Source organism: Phyllobates terribilis, unplaced genomic scaffold (assembly GCF_046119375.1).
Source record: "Phyllobates terribilis strain yellow unplaced genomic scaffold, ASM4611937v1 Scaffold_3__8_contigs__length_932513732, whole genome shotgun sequence".
NCBI lineage: Eukaryota > Metazoa > Chordata > Amphibia > Anura > Dendrobatidae > Phyllobates > Phyllobates terribilis.
In genome coordinates this window covers 874546303-874573159 of record NW_027362763.1, presented here as the reverse complement: position 1 = coordinate 874573159, position 26857 = coordinate 874546303, and the positions used below count along the sequence as shown (strand labels likewise).

At 45.2% G+C, this 26857-nt stretch overlaps 1 protein-coding gene and 1 long non-coding RNA gene across 10 annotated transcripts in view; one reads left to right on the top strand and one right to left on the bottom strand.

Moving 5' to 3' along the window:
- BIRC6 (baculoviral IAP repeat containing 6) overlaps positions 1 to 26857 on the top strand; it is a 288254-nt gene that overhangs the window by 169768 nt on the left and 91629 nt on the right. For all 9 annotated transcript variants that reach the window (XM_073672646.1, XM_073672640.1, XM_073672642.1 and 6 more), the window contains exon 65: positions 1759 to 1924. In XM_073672646.1, coding sequence (XP_073528747.1) covers positions 1759 to 1924 — 166 coding nt within the window. The remainder of the gene's footprint in view (positions 1 to 1758; positions 1925 to 26857) is intronic.
- Positions 5601 to 12212, bottom strand: LOC141257739 (uncharacterized). The gene is made up of 2 exons (XR_012318101.1): positions 11192 to 12212; positions 5601 to 9898 (listed from the first exon to the last, which is right to left on the bottom strand). It is a non-coding gene; the product is annotated as an uncharacterized lncRNA (long non-coding RNA).

Sequence of the window (26857 nt, the reverse complement as noted above, 5' to 3'; positions counted from 1 at the left end):
ATGCACCTTAAGGCACAGCATGATTTTATATATATATTTTTTATGTATCTTTTTGCTAAATAAATAAAAAGAAAGTTTGCTCAAGAAACATTTACTGAGTTCATTTACAGACATTCCTCAATATTAAAATTGCAATACAACAAAGGAAAAGTTGTGACATTATGAAAATCACAGGATGGATACACATGTTAATGATATGCAAATGTTGAAAAATGGAAGCACAATTTTCAAAACATCTCCTATTTACTCAGCATGGAGTATGAGCAATATGCAGATATTCCGGACTTTACACGCTTTGGCTGCTTTAAATGAAGTTATTAATGGTTATCTGAGGACTCTACTGCCACGCTGAATGTACTTGGGCACACAAATTATCCAGATCCACTGCTGGCAGCTTCCTTTGCAATTGCCGACCAATGACATCTCAGATATTCTTTATGGGAAACAAGTCTGGAGACGCTGCAGCCATGGGTAGCACATTTAGGCCACACAGGCTCCTCACAGTAGCACTAGCAATATGCGACCTGTCGTTGCGTTGTCTTGTGGAAAAACTACTCCTTGGATACTTTGGAGAGAGAATTGGCTGTGTCACTAGTTCCACAACCAAATCAAGTTAACAAGCTGTTAGTGTACCTGAAATTAAGACTAGAGGGGCCCAGAAACCTACATTATGCCATCTTCACCATAATCCTGGGAGTAGGACCCGTGTGACATTCTTTTGTGAAGGCTACTTCATGGCTTTGCCCGCGTGATCGTCTGTGGAGACTGGAGGCTGGAATATGTCTGCCCTCTTCAGTGATGAGTCTTGTTTTGGATGTAAAGATAGCAGAACATTGTTATTGAGACCACTTGGGCAACCCCATGAAGGGGCCTTTATGAGGGATACCAACAATGTGAGGTGCCCCTGAATCTAATAAATACCCCATACACCTACATTTTTTTGATCTGTGGATACCTTATTTTTAACCCTTTTTGCAACTTTACAAAACTGAGCCATTTCCAACAATCTCAGAGGGTTCACCCAGCATTTCCTTCCACTTGCAAAAATTCTATTTAGGATTAGGTGGCCATCATTTAGAGGGAATCTGTCAGTTAAATCACCCTCCCTCCAGTAAACTGTATATTTTTGACATAAAGGCCTATAGAAGATATAAAGGTGTTGAAGGATTTACATTTCAATCTGTTGCTGCATTCCTGAAAAATGAACCTTTTTATTCATTTTGTAAATGAGGCGTTCAGTGCCTCCTGAGGTTATTTTCCCACACCGCACGAGGTCCTTTAGCCTGATTGGTAGCTCACTGTGTGTGTGACATCAAGCACTACACAAGGAAATCCGACATTGAGCTATCAAACAAGCTAAGGAGGCGGTGCAGGCGGGACAACAAAGGTTGGAGGCAGAGGCTTGTTAAGTGCTCTTCCACGCCCGCATGCAGCAACTGATGGAAGATATAAAGCTGTTGATGGTATTACAACCACAATCACCAGTATACCCATATATACATTGAAAATGATATCTGCATTTGTGCTTTTATCGTCCTCTTTGTGTCTCTAGTGGAAGTATTTCACTGTGTATTTACATTTAATTAAACTTTACCTCCAACCTTTCTGCTATTTGTTACTCTAATCCTTTTCTATTCCAACAGATTTTTATAGGAAACCTAATTTAATTATTTTGTTTTAGTATTTTTTTTTCCAAAATAATGAATTTCTAATGAGCATATGTGCTGCAAATATGAATATTACTGTTTCTTTTTACAGGTTCTTGCTAGCTATATAAATCCATCTGGGTGTGCAATTAATGGAGAAGTGCCAGCCAGTGAGAGTCGAGGGCAAAACAGTAATGCGCTTCCATCTGTCTTGTTGGAACTGCTAAGTCAATCCTGTCTTATACCGGCTATGTCATCATACTTGCGGAATGACTCAGGTACTTTTCCCTATGAAGTGTTAATCGAAAAAGTTAACGATACATTTTCCATGCCAGTCACAGATTGTGTTCTGTCAATGTTATAAACTGTTCAGTTTACCACATTATTCTAACATTGTAGTGTATGCGGATCTGGCTTCATCCTTGTGCCGATATATATTGGTAGTCTGGTTTTGTGAGCTCCTCTAATGTTATACCTAGATGACGATATACAATACTAAGTTATATTGTGGTACTGTGTTAGCCAGAAAAATTGATGTAAATACTTGTATGCCAAAAATGACAAAAGTATTCTTGGGGTGATACCTTTATTGGCTAACCAGAAAATATATATATATGTAAGCTTTCAGAGCACAGAGGCTCCTTCTTCAGGCTGGATTACAAATGAATTCATAAGACAAAAGGCACAGCATTTGAGAGATGTTACAACAAGACATTTGTTCTTGAGGTGTAAGTTGTGATGCCTCCTACAGATAAGTTAGGGAGAACAAATTAGTTTTTTTTGTTGCAAAATGAGAGGCCTTGGGAATGTTTCATTATCTGGAGGTGTGAATTGTGTCCATGTAGTGAGTCATAAAGCCAGGTGTTATATTTAGTCCTGTTGTCAGTGAATGACAGTATCCTAATAACATCTAAGATCAAAACTGCATTACTTATTTCACTTGTGTACTTTTTAAGGAAATTAATATTCATTTTCAATTTTTTTTTTTTTGTAGCTGTTACTATTAAAGTAGTTTTTTTGGTATTCATTCATGGTATGAATTTAACGGGATTATCCAGGACTTCAGTGTTAGTCACAGACCGCTCCTGCCGGTGATTCTCCTGCTTTCGGTGACGCCAGAGAAGCTTCTTCTTTTCCGCTCTGCTCTGCCGACAGGGCGTCACTGCTGATATCATCCTGACTCACAGCTGTCGCCCTGCTGCATTAGGTGGCCAGCTGACAATCAGCGTGACGTTGGCAGTGACACCTTGTCGGCAGAGCGTTAAAGAAGAAGCTTCTCTGATGTCACCGAAAGCAGGAGAATCACCGACAGGAGTACATTATACAGACTACTGAGCCGGAACAGATCATCACAGGGCAGAACAGGCAGGTAGCTAGCGGAAGAAAGAGAGCTGCTCTGTTGACAGGAGGTCAAATGAAGCTGGAGAATCGCCGCCTGAGCAGTAACCGATCGTAGCAGGGCAGCACAGGCAGGTAGGTAACAACTATCTGCCTGTAAGTTCTTAGCCCCATAGGCAAAAAAAAGACTAAAGTCCTGGGTATCCCTTTAATGGAGATCCAGATCTTTACATTCGCATGCTGTATTCTGCTGTTACACCCATGATGTTGCAAAAGGCAGAATGTACTAGAAAATGTGCTTGCTGTATATGCAGTTTTTGATGTAAATTTGATGGCCTGTTTGGCTGAAACATGTCTTTAGAGAGTCTGCAAGGTTGATCATAAATGGTTGGTATAATGGTTGGACACTCACTATATGAGGTCGGAATAGACCTTTACACTTGCAGTATTTTTTGCGAAGGATAATTAAAAGCATTTATAGAGCTGGACCAATAGTATAGCTTATGATTAGAAGCAATTATCTAACTATAAAAATGCAGGAAAATAATCGTTTTTTAAACTTTGTGGTATTTATTACCTATCCACAGTATAGGAGGTAAATGTCTGAACGCTGGGGTCCCACTAATCATGAAAATTGTGTCCTAGTGCCAGGACTTTCACCGATGTATAGAGCTGGGCTGTACATACAGTGTTTGCTGACAACTGCTTATTGGTGTGGGTGCTGGCTATCCGCTCCAGTGGCGACGTAAACCATGTAGAGAGCTGGAACAGCACGACTCTGTGCACTGTGTGCTGCAGTACCGGAGAATGACCACTACAGTGTATGGCGCTGTGACCTTCCCTCTCGGTTCACATCTGGCCACCACTAGAGGTGATTACAGCTGACTGGTGGGCATGATCTATCAGTGTTTCCCAAACTCAGTCCTCACTGCCCACAACACGTCATGTTTTCAGGATTTCCTTAGTATTGCACAGGTGGAATTATTAAGGCATCTCACCTGTGCAATGCTTAGGAAATCCTGAAAACATGCTGTATTAGGGACCGTGAGGTCGGGATTTCGGAAACACTGATATGTCATAAAGATAGGTCATCAATCATACTCCTGGTCACCCCTTTGTTACAGAAAGGCGTTTGAAGACTCTTTCGTAAGAAAAAAACATTGATGGCAATATGAACCTTGTGTAATCTGATACTGCAGTTATATCCCCTTCAGTTTGTCCCCTGCTTCTTCATAACATGCATTTGATATACTAGCAGGGAATAGGGTCATTATATAAGGGATTGCTGCTCAGGATCAGACTACACAGGGTTTGCTTGTCTGTCACCATGGAGACGCATAGGTCTGCATGCAGCTGTGTACACACAAGACACTGACATTTTTATTGACAATTATTTACAAAGTTGCTTTATTTTTCCTTTTAGATGTATTGCAGTACTTTAAATAGCTCTTTTTACACTAGTGTCAGTTTTGTAACACCTCCTTATCAGTTGGACTTTCTTTATAACTTATCCTAGCCATTTCCAAGCTGTGTTCATGGACATTTTATCCCTTTTTATATTGGCATCGGATAAAAATGTTACAGGGAATCTGTCACAAGGTTTTTGTTATGTAATGTGAGAACAGCATGATGTAGAGGCAGAGACCTGGATTGTAATGTCACTGGGCTGCTTGGTTCAGGTTTGATAAAAATCACTGTTGTCTCGGCTGCAGATCTCTGTTCTCTGAATGCTGATCTCTGTATAACCCCGCCCAACCACTGATTGGCAGAAACAGAGTGATCTATTTCAAGTGTTTATTTCTGTTAATGTTGATGATTATGGCTTACAGCCAATGAAAACACAAAAGTCATTATCTCAGTAAATTAGAATACTTTATAACAACAGCTTGAAAAATGTTTTTAAAATCCGAAATGTTGGCCTACTGAAATGTATGTTCAGTAAATGCACTCAATACTTGTCGGGGCTCCTTTTGCATCAATTACTGAGTTTTCACTTTTTGTATTGAAGAACTTAAATTACATTTTTGATGGTATTCTAATTTAGTGAGATGCAACTGTAGTTCTCTACTAATAATTTACTATTGATAACCGTGATTTTATTGGAACTACAGCAAGCAGCCTAGTAAGTGACACATCACTGGAATCAGGGTCTATGCTCTCATATTAAATAGCAAACACCTGCTGGCAGATTCCCTTCCATCAAATTAGCCTCAGTTTTTATTTTTTGACCACAACTACAGCTTCTCCAATAGAAACAGCATTTGGATGCAGCTAGATTTTGGAAGGTAAGGGGGTGCTTTTAGATCTTCCAATTGAAGTTGAATTCACTGCTTACAGTAAGTATAGGAATAATGGCCTTTTTAAATACGTTCCCATCCGGAGCGGACATAGATTTTTAAATAGTTTAGGCTTTGCAATTTCCTGTACTATTACTGATGTTATTTCTTGTCCACGGCTTTATCGGTGTAAAGTACCATTTTCTTCTCACCGTCCTCCTATATAACATTTTCATTTTGTACAGGCGTTGACTGTAAAATGCTGATGGCACCCATTACCAGACGATAAATCGCCCATTTCACCTTGCCTCAGAACTGCTAACAGAAACACTAATCAGAGTTGACTTTAGATGATGATTTTATTAAGATCATGAACAATACATTTTAACTTTGTTCATCAGTTTTCCTAGGCTTTAATTTCCATTTGTTAAAGGGGAAACAGCATAAAAGTAGAAGAATATACTTTATTGGCACTATTGATTGTGGTCTTTTAAGTGTATATTATTCATATTTAAAAAAAAATAATAATAATACTACCGTCCATAATAACATTAGTTAAGTCAGTTTTGATCTGTTATCAAAAAAGAGCAGTCCTAATCACTATTGATGTTAAAGTCCGTGGTGCACCCACAATTATGTACCAAAAGCTTTATGGTCTTACTTTTACTCCCATCATTCCTCTTGGCGCACCCACACAGCAGTGACAAACACAGGGGTCCATGCTCGTTTCCACCAGTTGAATAAAGCGGACTATACAAATGAGCAATATCAGCCAAACGTTGGCTCTGCAGACAGCTGTGTCTCGCGACTCCGCACACACACAAGCGATTGACTCAGTCTAACACTCGTGTCTACAATGGGGAGAGAGGAGGAAGTCGCTGTCAGACACTCCTGTCAGCGACAGATCTTCCCTGAAAACACAATTACTTGACATTGACATTCCAATTGTCTAATCCGTATCTCCATAAGTCTGTCTGGGAAGAGAGGAGGCTGGTACTCATCAGATGTTCGGGTACAATTGGTGGATTTGTCCAGTTTTCATCTCGTGTATGAAGTCCTTTGAGTATTCTGCCTGAAACGACAATTGTTTCTGGTTTAGCTCCATAGCATACTAATCAATGCCTGCATGTTACCAAGTAAATGTTTTGGTGATGAATCATTTACGTATAATTTTGTTGTTGGCACCATATCCCTTTATACATGGGGTCATGTGCTGCTGACAAAGGACGATTTTGATGTGCGCATTGAAGCGTCATTTGATCGTCTGTCATGGTTACACAGACCAATGGCTGGGAACAAACAATTTTGCCCATGGTTGACATTGGACGTTTACACTAACTGTATTCTGCCTGGTCCATTATATGCCACATCAACTCTGGTAACAGAACTGACAACTGCTCATCACTTTAATGCCTTTCACAAACTGGTTGTCGGTGGCATGTCAGCGCTTAATTCCAGAATGTGGACTGTGCAGTTGAGAAGGAAAAATTCAGATCCTTACTCATTTCAGTGCCATCTTTGGAAAGCGTCCTCCGTATGGCTCACAGACTGGACTGCTCAGGTGGTTGTGAGGGATGTAGAAGGTGTCCAGATATGAACCTTCAGTGTCCTGGTGCAGAGCTTTAGAAGCATACCTACTGGCACAACTTTAGGGTAACGTGAATGTCTCAATATTACCTGTGTGTAAAGACTGTTTTTTATGCATGGCAGATGCGGCTCAGCCCTGCATGTTAAAGGGAATCTGTCACCCCCTGGCACTTATCTGACCTCTAATATGGGCCTCATATTAGAAGCCTTGTTGCTGGGAAATGTCTTCTTATTCTTACAAGTTTCTGATGCGTTCCCGTCCCGGGGCCCACAAGAAATCCTGCCTTCTGTGTGAATTATAATGTTTTCCCCCTCCTCTGCCAGTCACAGTGCCCTGTGATGTGCAATCGCCGTGGCCTAATCCCGCGCCTGTGCACCTCACCTTGTGCGCAAGGCGCACTTCTTCCTGCCGTCTGTTCATTGTAGAGCAGGGATCTTGTGCGCAGGTGCCGGGAAGTCACAGTGACTCGCCTGCGCACAAGATCCCTGCAGTACAATGAATATGGACAGCAGGAAGAAGTGCACCTTGCGTAAAAGGTGAAGTGCGCTGGATTTGGCCGCGGCGACTGCACGTCACAGAGCATTGTGACATGCTGGGGAGGTGGGAAGCATTGTGATTAGCACAGGAGGCAGGATTTCTTCCAGGCCCTGGGCCCGCAAGCATCAGAAACTTATATGAATATAAAGTCAGCAACTAGACCTGTAATATGAGGCATACAGGTATGTATAGATTTACATTTCTATCACCTGTATGCCCATATTAGAGGTCAGATAAGTTCCAAGGGGTGACAGATTCCCTTAAAGTAAAAGTGGATTTGGATAAAAGTTTGATACGTGTTCGTTAAGACTCCTACAACCCAATGACTGCTTGACTTGCATATTGTTAGGCACAAATGCTTTTTTTTTTCATATCCGCTAACAAATTAGCATGCCATGAGTTAAATCCTCTTTAGATTTGTCATGATTTAATCAATAATGTAACTTGCCTATGGGTTATTAGTCCAATCATTTGGAAAGCTCCGTATGTTACATGAATTAATATTTGTATGTTTCAAACATTATTGCTTCTATGTAAGGTGTATACTAGGGTACTTGGCGTGGATTGAAAATATTTAAGGTTTAATTTGATCAAAAATTGAAATGTAAAAATCCAGGTTTAATGATCAAAGTCAATGCAATGTTTTGTTTTATAGCCTATTTAAGGCTGGTTAGACCTGAGGGGGGGTACAAGTAGCTCTTTATCTTATGGATTGATAGACCATCTCATTATATGCTGATACCCACAGCACATGTATATTACTGTAATTTGCACCTCCTGACCTTTTGCATTGAAAAAAATGCTTTTTGGTAGGCCCCGTGTCTGGACGGTTCCACCTACATATCCTTGCCTTTGGTTAATTCTTTTGGTCATTTACCTATAGAAACAAAACCTTCTATGTCTCTTTTTATCTCATTAATGAAGGCCCACAATGGAAAACTGTTTTCACCTCTTTATTTTGTTGGCCATCTTGACCTGCACATTTAGCGTCACATTATGTGAATATATTAAACGACTGTAAAGAGATTTCCATAAAAGAACCTGAATTCGTTGACCTGTCCTGACATTACCCATTGTCTTATTGTAATAATTTAATACATGGCTTTTCTTATGGAGTGCACGGTGTTGGAAATCCAATTCCACAACCAAAGCAATGTAAAGGGTGGTGACATGACTGCTTAGCTAGCCGGAGATCTCCACTGGTGGATGTGCTGTCCACAGTTGAGTCATGTCAAGCACCAGCTTCGCTGAACAAGAAATCATATTTCTACAAAATGACCTGAAATGACAATATGGCAGACATACGTTAACAGCGTAGTTACACCTAGAACAAACTGGCAAGCTTGCTCTGGGTCTTGAAGATACATGAACGGTTAGTAAGCAATATCCATCCCAAGCATTTCTCACAATGGTCCATGTTCGTGAAACTGGTGCTTTGTTATAAATGGTACTTAGTTATAATTCCAATGACTATCCCTTCAGTAGTGTCAGAGCTATATGTGACACCTCAAATTGATGAAGCATTAGTTAGAATAATGGAGGGTATGAGGTTTAGTACACACTTTGCTAAATTTACACATCTCCCCAAAAAATGCTAGGCCTTCGGGGTTCATTTCCATGCCATACATAGTTCCATTTATAACCTCAAAGATTCTAGCATTCCCAATAGAAGTGCCATCATATATTGTATTCCTCCTGAATCATCACCTGTCCGCACACTTAATGGCTTACACATTAGCCACCAAAGCCTCCCACTGTCTCAAACATCCATGACTTGATGAGACCTCGTTCACTTTTTCTGCCATGTTCTTGATGGTAAGTAACAAAGCAGTGTGGGTGACAAATGTAGTAAAGCGTCTTAGAAAATTATATAATTGAGGAGAAAATGAATTGCAACAAAAATGTAATCCAGCCATGATTGTGCCGATATGGAAGTATATAATTGAGAAGTTATATATGGAGTTTAAGAAAATGTCTTGAATGTTTTTGCCTGTTGAGTGAGTGAGATGCCATAAGATGGACACAACTGTACAAATATTTCCTGTATCTTGGGTATTATGGCAGTAACACAGCACTCATGGGCTTGTAGAAAGGTGATACAGAGTTGCACCTCTGTACATGAGTCCTCTCTTCTCATCTTGGTTTCGTACTCCTATCTACATTGTTCATTGCCCATGGTCCACCTAGGCACTTAGCACTGGAATGTATTGGATGGTCTGGGGAGTCACTTCTCAGAATTGTCTTGTCCCCTGCCATCGTTTATGTAATCACTGAGGAGTCGCCCTCCCCGGATAAACACCCGGCGTAGAGAGAGACCATCAGAGGGTGGTGTAGATGTACACAAACACAATGACAAAGAGATTGAGCACAGTCCCTATAATTCCCAGCATGGCTAAGATGGACTCCTCTTTCTCTTCTTTCTCCTCTTGCTGCTTCACTTCTGCTGCTGCTGCCGTGATAGCAGATGTGACCATGTTTCCCAGAAATGTCTTCAGCAATCCACCGAAGACTATCTAGAAGAAAAGGGATGGAAGAGAGCTAGATGTTACTTTCAGTAGTGTAGCTACTGTGCAGCATTCATGCAGGTGTTATAGAAGCGTAAGGAGAAAAGTTCCTCTGATGCTAATGGACACAGCATAGTCCGAATGGTCTCGTCCCGAATCTCTCAGGGGCACGGTCAGGAAGCGCTCACGGAGTCTGTTGGTAAAGGAATAACTAAACTAAAATTGATGTTAAAAAGTTTTAAAGTCAGTAAGCGAAGGGTTAATGAGGTCACTACAGGCCAGATTAATGTCAAGTAGTATAGAAAGTATTTGTCTAAACTAGGCACGTGCAGCCAGCCATCCATTGTGTATTTGTATTTAATGTATAGTCCGATCCCTTGTAGTGGACGTGGCTATTGACATACTGATAAATTGAGTGCTCTATAATCCATTTGTACACTTGGAATTGAATTGCCAATTAACCCTCTTTGATGCCGGAGAGCTCAGATTTTTTCATTTGGGGGCCCTTTGCCGAGGAGGAATACCGCTGTTCCTAGTCACGGGCTTTGCCACACCATATCGTTATGTTACAAGTGATGATCGAATTACCAATTATCAGATATTGCTATGCATTCCTATCCCCCGCCCCCCGGTCAGTTTACAGGTTTAGCAGACCTAATGAGACATTTTCTGCAGCTTTTTGACGCTGCCATGTTTTTCTACCAGCTCCTGGGCTTGTACAGTCACACATAACATGCATGCTTTAGTACATGTGAATGCTTCTTTGTCTAAAATGTAGCTGAAAATGACACTGAAACTGCAATTCTAGGTTAAAAAAAAATGTGATCTACACTTGTGAGCATGGCTGGATTTCATTCATATCATTCTTACATTTGTGTGGAAACCTGACAGCATCCATGTAGCAGTTCTGATTATCTCATGCAGCAGCCAGTGTAGCCATTGTTACACTACAGCTCTCCATTTCATACAGCCCCTTCAGTGGTTACCAGGGTAAAAAAAAAGAATAATCGTGACATAAAGCAATTGTGAACTGTTTTCTGCATGCCCCCTGACCAAGCAGTTTCATTCTAAGCTTTCGTGGTCTTTCTCGTGATGAATAATTAAAACTGGCTAGCATTAATAAAGATTGTTAGTGGGAGGTGTATGCTGTGTGCAAGCCTTTGTCTCCATTGCTGAGGGTACTGTAGTTCAGCGGGCTAAATAGAAGCTGGAGCGATTGCTTTGTTCTACCTTTCCATTGACAGTGGTGGGAATCCTTTTGTTCTCAGCATGCATACATTGAAAATGAGAATAGCTCCTTACCCTACTGTGCATCAGGAGTACAGTGGCATCAGGCATGCTTCTGTGTCCTCAGCACAATGGAAAGCCAAGGATGTATCCTCTTGCAGAGCCGTAGCACACATGTATGCATGTACTGTCCCTCTCCTTTTCCCTTCTTAATAATGAATGGCAAAAGAGCAACAAAATTCACGGCTGCTCAGTCTATCATTAATCCAATGAATCCAGGCGACGTGGAAAAGATGCTACTCTCAATATTGATCCACAGCGTGAGAAAAGCTTTCCAAGAGGCTTGTCCTCAGTTCAAATCCAAGTTGTGTCTTTTTCCCCCTCTTCGATAAGCAGCCCCCGCTGATGGATGATTTGTTTATTTCACTGTATATGGAGTTTGGTCTCTCATTGACTTTGTGGATTTCCATTCCAAGATTTTCTCTTACCCATTCCTCTCGTATTTCTTATCCCTGGGAACATGGTTTTAGGTCCAGGAGGTTTTTTCAGCTGAGCTCCATCCCTGGCTTTGCTGAAGGTTCGCGTACTGTAAGCTATGGATGGAGTTCCCAGTTCCAGGCACGCTTCCCACCTAAGCAGGCATTAGTGGTAGATAATTCCGAGGCATCATCCTGGACATGGCAGAACTCAGCAGCTAGCCCCAGTAGAGATGACTGACCATGTTCTGGGTTGCGTTACAGTAGTGAGCCGTGACATTGACTAAACACGCACCTGGCACTTGCAGAATAAAGGAGCTACAAGCTGCCCTCCCAGACAGTGAGTTGCATAACAATGCGCAGCAGCACCATTGTCAGGCCAGGCACATTTGAAATCTGCAACCATTCCAGGGAGTAGCTTGTGCATACAGCAGGGGAGGGGAGTGAGAGTTAACCCCAGTCCTGTAAGCTCTAAGGGAAAGCTGCGTGACAAATGGTGACATTAGAGCATTGGAGCTGAAAAGCTGCTTCTCCCTTTTTTTTTATTATTTTACTTCCTTTTTTGTTGTTTTTTCCATGCTTTGTTACAACAGGCATATTGTTTTAAGGGAGGCACTACCTCTTTTATAGTCACTCCTTGCAAGCTCGCCACCCAAATCAGATGGGTCACAGTGTGTGCGTCATCAAGCGGTAACCAATGCTGATGACTGGAGGGTAATGTCCCTCGAGCATCTGTTTATGGAAAGCAATTATTTGAACTAACCTTCTGAAAATTAGAAAGTGTATGTGTGCGCTCTTATGCTTGTGTGAGCTTACGTCGGAGAAATTTGTATCAAATTTTTATCCAATTTATTTTTTTTCTTTGTCAGCAACGTGAAAATCGTATCCAGTTGGGTTTTATTAAAGCCTCATAGAAGCCTTTAGTGATTGAGAATCTAGAGCAGCGCCGCTGACCTACAATGGAAAGGTCATATAAATATGCTGACTTGCTTTCCATGAAATGGCTCCATTTCTCACATGTGAATGTATCCATCTACCGTAAATAAGTAATTGAGTAATGGCAAAAATGCCTCTCCTAGCAGCACAAATGACTTGGCAATAGAAGGAAAAAAGAAAAATGGGCTTATACCTAATTTTACTGTTTGGAAATTTTTTAGAAAAGAAAAATTCAGTTAACATGAAAATCTGAACAGTAAAAACATGTGGGAATACATACGTATTATTCCTGTGTAGAAGACTTTTCTTTTAATTTCCACAATACAAATGTGAGGTTGTAGAATGTATTGGATATATATGGGCATTTTTCTTACTAAAAGCAAAGCAAAAACTGATGAAATTGCCGCATTTAGAAAGCATTACGGCTCCTAAATTCTGAGGAACTGGGTCCCGATGCAATGTCATATCCTTCCATTGGTGGAAAAGCTCATTGAAGATAGCCTTAGAATATTTTCCTTATTTCTAAATGCTTGCACTTAAATGGCAAGCATACTATGATGGGAGATGATTGTCTCTTAGAAAATAGTATTGCTTCATTTGTGCATTTCTTCCTTTTTGTTATACACAAAAAGTGCAATAACTAAAGACTCTGGTCCCAATTCATCCTGATCGCCGTCTTTAAAACTGGTCTTGATTAGGAGGCGTCAGATGTCTCCTGATTCATTAAGAGGAGAACGCTCTTTTATTAATCTGGTGTGTCTGAAAAGTGTGCTCCTTGCCAAAAATGTTTCTCCAGTGGGGTATAGGAGTAAGATTTGTGGCAGAAGATACACTACTGCTCATCATGTATTTGATGAGCTGTCGTTGCCATGCCCCCGTCCCACCCCAGCTCCACCCGCTTCATCAGAGCTGGCCGAAAATGGTGAGAATGCCAAAAGTCGCCAAATTATTGCACAGCAAAATTCTGGCATAAAAGCATTGATGAATCAGGTCCTCAAAAACAAATGGTTGAAAAATTAAAGTGAACGTTCCTCAGTGAAATTGATAAATACTGGCATGCACGCTATCTAATTTTTCATTTATGCAACACATTCAGAAAATGTGCCTCATTTTTGGCATTATGTTTCAAAGTTCTGTTCTACTTTTTATTTTGTTAAAGGTTGATTGATTGTAGAATGCTTTGTGCTTGTTAGAGATCACTTGCTTTCCCGGCTGTTCATTTCAGCAGTTTTGCTCTCTAAGGAGGTCGCAACTGCCATTTTGATGAAGTTCTTTTCTTACTTGCTGGCTGAAGTTTTCATTCACCTGTACCTCTGGCCATGACATAAGGATCTAAAATGTAAAGTGATCGAGTTTTCTGATTTTTTTTGCTTTCTTACCTTCCAATGTTCCATGTAGAAATTCCCAATAAATCTTAGCTTGAACAGCCTGGAGGGAAAAAAAAGTAAATATCCAATTAACTCTACCCAATTATTGCTAGTCTCTAGATGTACTGTAGTCACTGGCCAATAGAAAGAAAAAAGCCCCTGTGCAAGAACAATGTCTGGGCCCTTTGCAGTGCAATAACTCATCATAATGCATAATGCCACCTGCTTTGGAGGTGGAGTTGGGCCCCTATGTAGCTACACAGGTTGCACCACCAATATGTTCAGAACCTGGCTGTAGTCTAAACAGGCTGCCAATCACCCAACAAAAGAGCAAATTGCTCATTCGTCGGATGAATATATCTTTTGTGCTGCACAAAAGATCATCATTCTCGGCAGCACATTGTCCTGTGTAAACAGGCCTTGCGCTGTTGAGAACAATGGCAGTTTGTGCAATCAATGAACAATCTGTTACGGATTGCGCAGTGTGCATCTGAAGCATGGTCTGCCTGTGTAAACAGACTAATAAATGAGCGCCAGCAGACCAGTATGATGCCATTCCCATCAGCCTAAAGAATAAGCGTTGAGCCTATTATAATACTACAGAGTTTCCCCTTGGTAGAGCTAAAGCTGTTGCCCTCTAGTTATAGATTAGGTAGCACTATGGCTCGGTAATTGGCACCATTACCTCCATGTACTTTTCAAAGCTTGAAAATCACCCAGAAAAATGTGTATGAATTTACTACTAGCCATACATTTTCCCTGTATTCAAAAGTGGTGGCCATCCATGTAAGACATGGATGGGTTGTGTCCCTCAGAGCCAACTCCCTGACATTTCTCCGCACTGGCTCATAGGAAATTGTGAGGAGTAAGGGAACCAGCTCTCAGGAATCTCATGCAATTTTTTTAGGGCACATGGATTTCATAGAACTAAATAAGCTGGATATTTGTCTTCAGCTATCAATACGCAGAGATAGGAAGGGCCACATTTAAAGCTGGTCAAAATCTGTGGTATTTTAGTTTTTAATATATATAGTTCCTTTTGTTAGAATTTTCCCAATGTATATAATTCAGCTAGTATAACCTCATTTAGTCATTTATTTCTATCTGAAAATTCATGGCATACTTTGTCAGTTAAAACCTGTGATCTCATAGTGACCCCCTGGGAATTACATACTTTATATGGTTGAAGGCGGTCACCAGATCTTCCTTTAATGATGAAGATGCATGGACTGTGCCACTGAAGTTCATCACTATTTATGATGAAAAAAGTAAAGTATCACCACGATCATTACCACAGCAGGCTGAAATAGTACTGGTTCTAGCTGCCCATTATATGCTTTACCTATGTACCATGGGCGTTATATCCGAGTATGGAGGAATAGAATGTAGGGTGAAATCTGGGTGTCAAAAAGAGACTAAACTATTTGATGGTAAGTACACTGTAAAAAAAAAAAAGAAAAAAAAAAGACCACATGGGCTGCAGAGTGTGAAAGTGAATCAGATCAGGAGCGGAGATGGGGGGTGGAGTTGAGTTGGTCGGCTTCCTTAAAGGGACTGTGTGATGAACCTGTAGCCGCCATCTTGGTAATGATAAATCATATCCAGGGATGGCCACACTTCAGCAGCCCCCACCCTTGGGACCTTCTGTTAAAACGTCAACTAGATAGTTTCCCCCCATCCAGGCTCCTGTAAGATAAGAAGCCTACTTAACACTTGAATGCTAGGAGCTTCAAAGACTTCGAGAGGAAACACAGCCAGCAGGGGGGGGTGCTTCGTCTATCTGTACCTGACCATTTGTCCCATAGGACTAGTTTCTTTGTCTGTCACAAGCATGGAGGCATAAGATATAGAAACATGAAAAGTACACGCATGTTGCATGGGATGGGCCAATAAAAAAATATCACGGCGTCCCGGAGCCATTGCGCACACAAGCCTCCGCGGTAGACGTTTGTACGTGCTCTGGAAGCCAAGATATAGCGCGGAGCCATTCCTGAGGACCGTATGGTATCATAATTGATATCAAAAGATCGGTTACGGCGGCCCAAACCCATGGGAACCCCTGGGGGTATCATGAGACCATCCCAGAAGAAGTTATTGGGTTCCATAGAATTTGGGCTTCTGATCGAAGTTAGACCTGAGGGTGGAGACTGAGCCAGCTGACCTCACCAGCAGTGGGCGGGACGGGGCAGGTAAGATAGCAGGACAGACAAGAGACAAGTCAGTCTTGACCCAAGAGTGGTGTGCTGAACATCTGAGCACCAGCTGAGGCCACCAAGGGGAGGAGCAGTTTGACCATGCGGTGGTAGGCCTCAGCCTGTAACAAAGAACCGTGCCTGCGATCGCAGAATCCTCTCCCTGCGTCACAAGAGAATCAAGAAACCGGTAACTGATATGCTGTGGTGATTCTGTGTGTTGTATTCCATTGTTGTATAGTTTAGCCTGACCTTATACCTGTGTATATTTAGTTGTATATCGTGTATCTAGTGTATTATTATAATCAATTACCTCAAGTAATTGTGGGCCTGCCTTTTATTCTGCATAACGAACGCACGTCCGTGTGAGCTCGGCTCAAGCCAAAAACGCTACCCAGGGTTGGTTCCTGACCCGATATAGGCCCATTCACGGACTGGGCGTATATCTAAAATAGGGACTGGTGGCAGCATACCAACTGGGGATTGGGGAAGGCTGGTAGTGACGGTCGGAGGTTCAGATATATATATTCCTGGCGCGGCCAAGGAAGATATATATACCGCCCTCACTACAGAGGGCCCCGATACCCAGTAGGTTACAGGACAGTCTCTCTGGCGACCGCTTATCCTAGGTGCAGTTCCTTGACTGACCTGAGGCTAAGAGGGCGCTAGCGAGTTGTGCTGTGTAGTGACGTTGAAGGGATAACACACTACCGTGTTCCCTGCGCTGGTTGCAGCTACCTGGCACTACTTTCTCTAGGTGCAGTACCTTGACTGACCTGGAGAGGTAAGGGGGCGCCAGAGAGCTGCACCCACCGGCCGGCTTTCATCACATTGGTGGCAGCGGTGGGATTGCAGAATAATAGTGTTGTGGGACCCCTACTCCCAGGCACTAAAGACTGCCAGTGGTAACTTCCACTGCTGGAGTCTTAAGGTCAGCCCAACGTTAGACGGTCAGGCTAAAAGTATAACAAGGTGTGTGCAAACTCAGGGTTGCAGCGGTGTCGGTTACCAAGATGGCAGACGGCACCAGGAGCAAGACCCTGCAGGAGTCTAATGCTACGGTCCGTGTGGCAGGAGGGGAGGACATTGTTACTCATGGCGAGGAGGAGTCCAGCCCGGGCACCTCAGGGAGCCAGTCCCCAGTATACGGTCCCGCAGTGGGCTGCCCACCACCTACCCAGCCCAGCCTGTCCAGATCACAAGCCCTTTTACAAGCGGCTATGGCAAGTCTCCAGTCTCATGGCGATGCCGTCTACAAAACCCTCCTGGCAGCATCAGAGAAGGCAGCGGAGGAGGAGCGTGCAGAGCGGGCTGCGGAGCGGGCTGCGGAGCGTGAAGCTGCAGAGCGCCGGGAGGCTGCGGAGCGTGAAGCTGCAGAGCGCCGGGAGGTTGCGGAGCGTGCAGAGCGAGCTGCGGAGCGCCAGCACCAACTGGACCTGGCCCAGCGGGGGCTTCCGCTAGAGCAACCAACCCATCAGGAGACCAAGTCGTCCAAAGTCCGAGCTGAGGACTTCCCTCTACTGGAGAAGGATGGGGACCTGGACTCCTTTCTGGTGGCATTTGAACGGACCTGTCTTCAGCACCATCTGGCCCGGGATCAGTGGGCCAGATACCTGACCCCCCGTTTGAGGGGTAAGTCCCTGGATGCCTTGGGGGACTTACCTGCCGGGGAGGTACAGAACTACGACTGCATCAAGCGGGCCCTGATCCGGCAGTACAACCTCACTCCCGAGTCGTACCGCCAGAAGTTCCGGAGCCTGCTGCGTGGCCCCAAGGACACCTGGACCGATCATATGCGGGCGCTGTTGAGAGCCGCAGAGCACTGGACCTCGGGTCTAGCGCTTACTACCCGCCAGGAGGTCCAGGAACTGTTCGTCACGGAGCAGTTCTTGTGGAACTGCCCAGAGGACCTCCGACAGTTCCTCCGTGACCGAAAACCAACAGGGGCTTCTGCTACAGCCGCCCTGGCAGACGAGTATGCCAATAACAGGGCGCCTGAGCTGAAGAAGTCTGCCAGCAGCACCTGGAGAGGGGGTAAGCCCAGTCATGCCCCTGTTTCCCCGGCCCCTAGAACACAAGGGGTGTATCCCCCTGTTGCCCTCTCCAGGCAAGGACCAGACGTAAGACGTTGTCATCTATGCAACAAACCAGGACACTTTAGGGCTGAGTGTCCCCAGCGCCAAAAGACCCCATCCCAGTCCCAGAGAGCGCCCAATGTTTTGTGTGTGGGAGGGGGTGGTGGTAGGTCCCTGGACAACATCCAACCCGTCACCATAGGCCGTTCTGCGGTCATGGGACTGCGGGACACGGGCGCTGAACGAACACTGGTACGGCCTGAGGTGGTGTCCCCCCAGGACTTGGTACCAGGAAAGACTCTTTCCGTCTCCGGGGTTGGAGGCGTGGAGCCGGCACTTCCCGTTGCCATGGTGTATTTGGACTGGGGTGCCGGAAGGGGGATGCGGGAGGTGGGAGTAACGCCAAATATTCCCGCAAATGTTTTATTAGGGACCGACTTGGGGCGTCTAGTATCGCAGTATGTACCCTCTGAACCCCCAAGTTCGGCCCCCCAAGAGTGTATTGATTTGTCTGCTGCTAATGCCAACCATGTTGTATGTAGTGTGTGTCCTGCTGAGGAGGAGGGAGTGAAACCTGAGGGTAACACCTGCACAGACACAACACAAACAGGGTTAGTGAAAGCAGGTGGGGAGTGTGGGGATGCCCGCAGAGGTGCTCAGCCGGCGTGCCGTGACCTCTTGTCCTCCGGTGAGGGAGGGGGCGGGCAGGATTCTGTAGAGGGAAGCTCAGGGATGGAGAGGGGGGCAGCTACCGGCAGTGTAGGGCTCCCAGGGGTATCCAGGCTGCTGAGTATAGGCCCACTGCAGGGGGAGGAACAGGCCATGGGAGGTGGGGGTGTCCCAAGAGAGGAGCCGCCAGGTAAGACCCCAGGGCAGGAGTTCCCCACATCCGAGATGTCCAAAGGCCTAGGAAGCCTGCCTGATCGGGCGGCTTGGTCAGAAACAGAGGGGAAGCAGGCACTACCCACGGTCACAGCGGTCATAGCCGCTGTCACCAGGAGTGGGAGCGCCGGAGCCCAAGGAGCCTTGCAGAGGTCCGACGGCTTCCCCACTTCTGACCAAGTGTCTGCCGGGTCAGACAGCGGCCAGGTGACATGCCCGGAGGGGCTGACAGAGGATGTGGCAGTTTCGTCGATTCTGGCCACATCAAGTCAGGAATTTCAGGCTGCGTTGGAAGCAGACGACAGCCTGAAAGCTCTCAAGGAACAGGCGGCACAGCCTCCCATGGAGTCAGACTGCGAGCGGGTGGTCTGGGACCAGGGACGGCTGTACCGGGTAACGGTCCAGCAGGGTTCACCGGAGGCGTGGCCCAGGGACCGACAGTTAGTGGTACCCTATCCGTTCAGGGCGGAATTGTTGCGGATCGCACACGAGATTCCGATGGCCGGACACCTAGGGATCGCTAAAACCAAGGCCAGGATAGCTCAGCATTTCTACTGGCCTGGGATGGGAGCCGCGGTGGGTGCCTACTGCCGTTCGTGTGACACCTGTCAGAGGGTGGGGAAGGCGGGGCCGCGCCCCAAAGCCCCACTGGTAACTCTGCCAATCATCGAAGAGCCTTTCTCGAGGGTTGCTGTGGATCTTATTGGACCTCTGTCCACTCCCAGCCACTCCGGGAAATGCTTCATACTCACGGTAGTGGACTATGCCACCCGGTACCCGGAAGCGGTAGCTTTGTCGTCCATTCGGGCCGACAAGGTGGCTACCGCCTTACTGGAGATCTTCTCCAGAGTGGGTTTCCCCCAAGAAATGCTCACCGACCGAGGGACCCAGTTCATGTCGCGGCTGATGGAGTCCCTCTGTAAGCAAATGCAGGTGCAACATCTGGTGGCCAGCCCGTATCACCCACAGACTAATGGCCTGTGTGAGCGGTTCAATGGCACCTTAAAGCAGATGCTTAAGATGTTGGTTGACTCCCACGGGAGAGACTGGGAGCGTTACCTCCCACACCTCCTATTTGCTTACCGGGAGGTTCCGCAGGCCTCAACGGGGTTCTCCCCCTTTGAGCTCCTGTACGGGCGACGGGTACGGGGCCCCCTGGCTCTGGTGAAGGAAGCATGGGAAGGGGATTTGGCCACCCCCGAGGTGTCGGTCATCGAGTATGTCGTGCGCCACCGGGACAGGATGATGGCCTTGGCAAAGCTGGTGCAGGACAATATGGCCCAGGCCCAGGCCGACCAGAAGCGGTGGTACGACCAGAATGCTTGTGAGAGGACCTACCAGGTGGGTCAAAAGGTGTGGGTACTGGTCCCCGTACCACAGAACAAGCTTCAGGCAGCCTGGGAAGGTCCCTACTTCGTGCACCAGAAACTCAATGCCGTCACCTATCTGGTCACCCTGGATCACGCCCGTGGAAGGAGGAAGGCCTTCCACGTGAACATGATGAAGGCTCATCATGAGCGGGAAGCGACTGCCCACCCAGTGTGCAACCTTCCCGAGGAAGGAGAGGTAGAAACCCTCCTGGATCTGCTCACCCAAGCCAAGGCGGGTGGGTCCATCGAGGATGTGGGGGTTGGCCACCAGCTCACGGAGGACCAACGGTCCCAGCTGGGGACCACCCTGTTCAGCAGCCTGCCCGGAAGGACTGAGATGGCTGTCCACGACGTGGACACTGGCGATCACCCGCCGATCCGGCGTTCAGCATATCGGGTCTCTTTCGAGGTGCAGGGAAACATGCGCCAAGAGATAGACGAGATGCTGAAGCTGGGGGTGATCCAGGCATCCAGCAGCGCGTGGGCCTCGCCTGTAGTCCTCGTACCAAAGAAGGACCGAACTACACGGTTCTGCGTGGACTACCGGGGGCTCAACGCTGTAACGGCCACCGATGCGTTCCCCATACCACGCATCGATGACCTGCTCGATCGGATGGCCGGGGCTAAGTACCTGACCATCATGGATCTGAGCCGGGGGTACTGGCAGATTCCTCTGACCCCCGCGGCAAGGGAACGCTCTGCCTTTATCACCCCTTTTGGACTGTACGAGTCCACAGTGATGCCATTCGGCATGAAGAATGCCCCTGCCACTTTTCAGCGGATGGTCAATACGCTGCTTGAGGGACTTGAAGGGTACGCGGCTGCGTACTTGGACGATATTGCAGTCTTCAGTCCCACTTGGGAGGATCACCTAGAGCACCTGCGGCAGGTGCTCGGTCGGATCCACCGGGCAGGCTTGACCATCAAGCCGGAAAAGTGCCAGCTGGGCATGAGTGAGGTCCTCTACCTGGGTCACCGGGTAGGCGGGGGGGTTCTGAAGCCAGAACCTGGGAAAGTGGATGCCATCGCATCCTGGCCCACTCCTAGGACCAAAAAGCAGGTGATGTCCTTCTTGGGGACCGCCGGGTACTATAGGAGGTTCGTCCCACACTATAGCACCCTGGCCAAGCCCCTGACGGACCTCACCAAGAAGAAGCTGCCCGTCGCAGTCGACTGGACAGTCGCCTGCGAGACAGCTTTCGGGGCACTCAAGGCCGCCCTAAGTAGCTCCCCTGTACTGCAAGCTGCCGACTTCGACCGGCCGTTTGTGGTACAGACCGACGCCAGTGACTTTGGCCTCGGTGCTGTGCTAAGTCAGGTCAACACGACAGGCCAGGAACATCCTGTCTTGTACCTGAGCAGGAAGCTACTGCCCCGGGAGGTGGCTTACTCCACGGTGGAAAAAGAATGCCTGGCAATTGTATGAGCCCTGCAGCGTCTGCAGCCCTACTTGTACGGGAGCCATTTCACCGTGGAGACGGACCACAACCCCCTCAGCTGGTTACACACGGTCTCTGGGTCGAATGGCAGGTTGCTACGCTGGAGCCTCGCTCTCCAGCAGTACCACTTCTCCATTCGCCACAGAAGAGGCCGTGACCACGGTAACGCTGACGGGTTATCCCGGCAAGGGGAGGGTGCAGAAGGACGCACGGGGGAACACAGGAATGTGCTACCCCCTCGCGCCCTCGTATAGGGGGAGGTGTGATGAACCTGTAGCCGCCATCTTGGTAATGATAAATCATATCCAGGGATGGCCACACTTCAGCAGCCCCCACCCTTGGGACCTTCTGTTAAAACGTCAACTAGATAGTTTCCCCCCATCCAGGCTCCTGTAAGATAAGAAGCCTACTTAACACTTGAATGCTAGGAGCTTCAAAGACTTCGAGAGGAAACACAGCCAGCAGGGGGGGGTGCTTCGTCTATCTGTACCTGACCATTTGTCCCATAGGACTAGTTTCTTTGTCTGTCACAAGCATGGAGGCATAAGATATAGAAACATGAAAAGTACACGCATGTTGCATGGGATGGGCCAATAAAAAAATATCACGGCGTCCCGGAGCCATTGCGCACACAAGCCTCCGCGGTAGACGTTTGTACGTGCTCTGGAAGCCAAGATATAGCGCGGAGCCATTCCTGAGGACCGTATGGTATCATAATTGATATCAAAAGGTCGGTTACGGCGGCCCGAACCCATGGGAACCCCTGGGGGTATCATGAGACCATCCCAGAAGAAGTTATTGGGTTCCATAGAATTTGGGCTTCTGATCGAAGTTAGACCTGAGGGTGGAGACTGAGCCAGCTGACCTCACCAGCAGTGGGCGGGACGGGGCAGGTAAGATAGCAGGACAGACAAGAGACAAGTCAGTCTTGACCCAAGAGTGGTGTGCTGAACATCTGAGCACCAGCTGAGGCCACCAAGGGGAGGAGCAGTTTGACCATGCGGTGGTAGGCCTCAGCCTGTAACAAAGAACCGTGCCTGCGATCGCAGAATCCTCTCCCTGCGTCACAAGAGAATCAAGAAACCGGTAACTGATATGCTGTGGTGATTCTGTGTGTTGTATTCCATTGTTGTATAGTTTAGCCTGACCTTATACCTGTGTATATTTAGTTGTATATCGTGTATCTAGTGTATTATTATAATCAATTACCTCAAGTAATTGTGGGCCTGCCTTTTATTCTGCATAACGAACGCACGTCCGTGTGAGCTCGGCTCAAGCCAAAAACGCTACCCAGGGTTGGTTCCTGACCCGATATAGGCCCATTCACGGACTGGGCGTATATCTAAAATAGGGACTGGTGGCAGCATACCAACTGGGGATTGGGGAAGGCTGGTAGTGACGGTCGGAGGTTCAGATATATATATTCCTGGCGCGGCCAAGGAAGATATATATACCGCCCTCACTACAGAGGGCCCCGATACCCAGTAGGTTACAGGACAGTCTCTCTGGCGACCGCTTATCCTAGGTGCAGTTCCTTGACTGACCTGAGGCTAAGAGGGCGCTAGCGAGTTGTGCTGTGTAGTGACGTTGAAGGGATAACACACTACCGTGTTCCCTGCGCTGGTTGCAGCTACCTGGCACTACTTTCTCTAGGTGCAGTACCTTGACTGACCTGGAGAGGTAAGGGGGCGCCAGAGAGCTGCACCCACCGGCCGGCTTTCATCACAGACTGTCATCACAGAATGACTATTAAAACCAAGTACAAGTGCTCCGTGGTGTGGCCAATCATTTATATACTTTCCCACCTGCTTGTTTTCCATCTATCTCCACCCTTCTCTGGCCTTATGAAGCCAGAGCTGTCAAAGAAAGGGGGTGGGAAGGTGTATTTAAATGATTGGCAGTACCTAGTTTGAACAGTCATTATGTGCAGACAGTCCCTTTAAAGGGACCTATGACTGAAAGTGTGGTATTCTGTGAATGGACCACTTGGTGGAACTGCTATAGCGTGTGATAACCAAATGTATTACAGCATTAAAGCAACCCTCTACTCTGTGACTGAAAAGTGGCAATGCATTTCACATGTTTAGTCACCCTCCATTTGCCTCCTCTGCTCAGATTTGCGTTCTGTTCCTCTTACTTTCTAGATGGCCACCGCAGTGGTATGGAAAAACCAGTGACGTCTCAATGAGGCCTACCTATGTGACTATTGTAGCGGTCCCACTCGGTGGTCCGTTCACAGATGGACATCATGCCTCTATTGTGATTTGCTCATTTTTTTCATTGTCCTGATAATAGTATGTTTCCTGCTTGAAATGGGAGAGAGTCTAATTTTTCCCTGCAACCGGCTATTTCCACTTTATCTGCTTGATATAACAATAATGTGTATATAGGATAGTTAATGGCCAAACTAAGCGGTCTGCCAGTGCCGGGCGATAAGATTACAAAGAAGGTATCACAATGTTTGGAACACTAGGTTCACATTTGTGTTGGAGCCTCTATTATGAGACTCCGTCATTCATGCTGGAAGGAAAATAAAAGCTTCAATGTGCTGCACTACTTTGTATTACTGACTGCCTCCTCAATGAAAACCCAATGCACCCCATTCTAGTTGTCATCCATAGGGAAGATGCATTTCTTGCAGTTCTGCTTTTCTGTACCAACAGCAGCACACAGAACTTTATTTTACACCTAGCCTGAGAGTTACCAATATAACCCTATGTTATGGGAGAAACATTGTGTTCCGTAGATGACATGTAATAAAGAGGTTTAAATCAAAATATAAGTTGCCTTTATGGAATTATTTGCCCAAGTTTTGAAAATTTTTGTGGTCATTGGAAACATATTTTTATTGGTTTAAGGTTTAGTTTAGAGGTAGATATGGATACAAGGATATTGTAAGAGTCATGCAAAGGGATTTTTTTTTTTTTTTGCTTGCTCTTACAAACTTTAATGAGATTCTTGAATGTCTAAGGAAGTGTGAGCTAGTACACGTTCCTCATAAGAAGCTCGTATTGACTATGGTATAAATTCTATTGATGCCTTTTCTGTTGCATCAGACTCTGATTTCATGTTATATTTTGCGGTTTGGGTTGATATTTATGGCTATTAATAGGTTTTAGGTGTGTGTGAAAAATGACCTGTTATTGCTCACTGTTTTAGCATAAGTTATTACTACCATCATTATTAATGTTATTACCGTACTTTTTTTTATTGTTTCTTTTATTACGAATATTAGTACTAATTCTATTACTATTTTATTACGATTCTATTTATTTTTATCATTACTATTTTTACTACAATTATTATATTTTAGTACTACTATCATTTTCATTATTACTATTTTTTTTGTAGTACTTTTATCATCATTACTATTATTATTACTACTGCTACTATAATTTCTATTATTGCTATTTTTATTACTACTGTCAGAGAGAGAAATTAAAATCCATAAGACCTCTCCTGAAAGGGGCCATATCACCCTCACATTAAACATATGGAACTAATTATAACTAGGGAAGAGAGAAACTAATTAAAACAGGGAGTGTTAGAGAAAGACCTAACACTTCAATCTCAATTGAAGTAGGGGCCTCCAACAGTGTCCAGGTATTTACAGCTGGAATATTTGCTGGGAAAAGACTGTCTGAGATTCATTTACGCAGAGGTGGTGAAGTACGCTTCCAAACCAAAGAGCTTCCTCTGATTAAAGAATCTTTATAGACATTTTGAAGCCAGTGGTCAGTGATGAATATTATGGTCTGTATCAATCCAATAATTATGGGAGATATAGTTTTGCCGTCGCAGTGAAGGGACGTGCATAACGCATTCACTGACCTCATCGGAAGGCCAGCAGAACCCCTCCAGCTTAATACTGGTCCGATGGATGGTTCTATCCATGCCATGTTTCATCTCTATAGATAGATATGTATATGTGGGTATATGAGATATATATTTTGTGTGTATATGTATGTGTGTATATATATATATATATATATATATATATATATATATATATATATATATATATATATATATATATATATATATATATATATATATATAATATTTATACACTGCTCAAAAAATTAAAGGGAACACTCAACACATCCTAGATCTGAATGAATGAGATATTCTCATTCTGATGATGAGGTTGCGGATGGTCTCCTGTGGGATCTCCTCCCAGACCTGGACTAAAGCATCCACCAACTCCTGGACAGTCTGTGGTGCAACGTGACATTGGTGGATGGAGCAAGACATGATGTCCCAGATGTGCTCAATCGGATTCAGGTCTGGGGAACAGGCGGGCCAGTCCATAGCTTCAATGCCTTCATCTTGCAGGAACTGCTGACACACTCCAGCCACATAAGGTCTGGCATTGTTCTGCATTAGGAGGAACCCAGGGCCAAAAGTACCAGCATATGGTCTCACAAGGGGTCTGAGGATCTCATCTCGGTACCTAATGGCAGTCAGGCTACCTCTGGCGAGCACATGTGCGGCCCTCCAAAGAAATGCCACCCCACACCATTACTGACCCACTGCCAAACTGGTCATGCTGAAGGATGTTGCAGGCAGCAGATCGCTCTCCACGGCGTCTCCCGACTCTGTCACATGTGCTCAGTGTGAACCTGCTTTCATCTGTGAAGAGCACAGGGCAGTCATCAAAGCAAAAGGTGGCTACTTCGAAGAACCTAGAATATAAGACATATTTTCAGTTGTTTCACACTTTTTTGTTAAGTATATAATTCCACATGTGTTAATTCATAGTTTTGATGCCTTCAGTGTGAATGTACAATTTTCATAGTTATGAAAATACAGAAAAATCTTTAAATGAGAAGGTGTGTCCAAACTTTTGGTCTGTACTGTATGTGTGTATGTATATACATACACATACATATATGTATATACATACACATATATATATATATATGTGTGTGTGTGTGTATATATATATATATATATATATATATATATATATATATATATATATATATATATATATATATATAT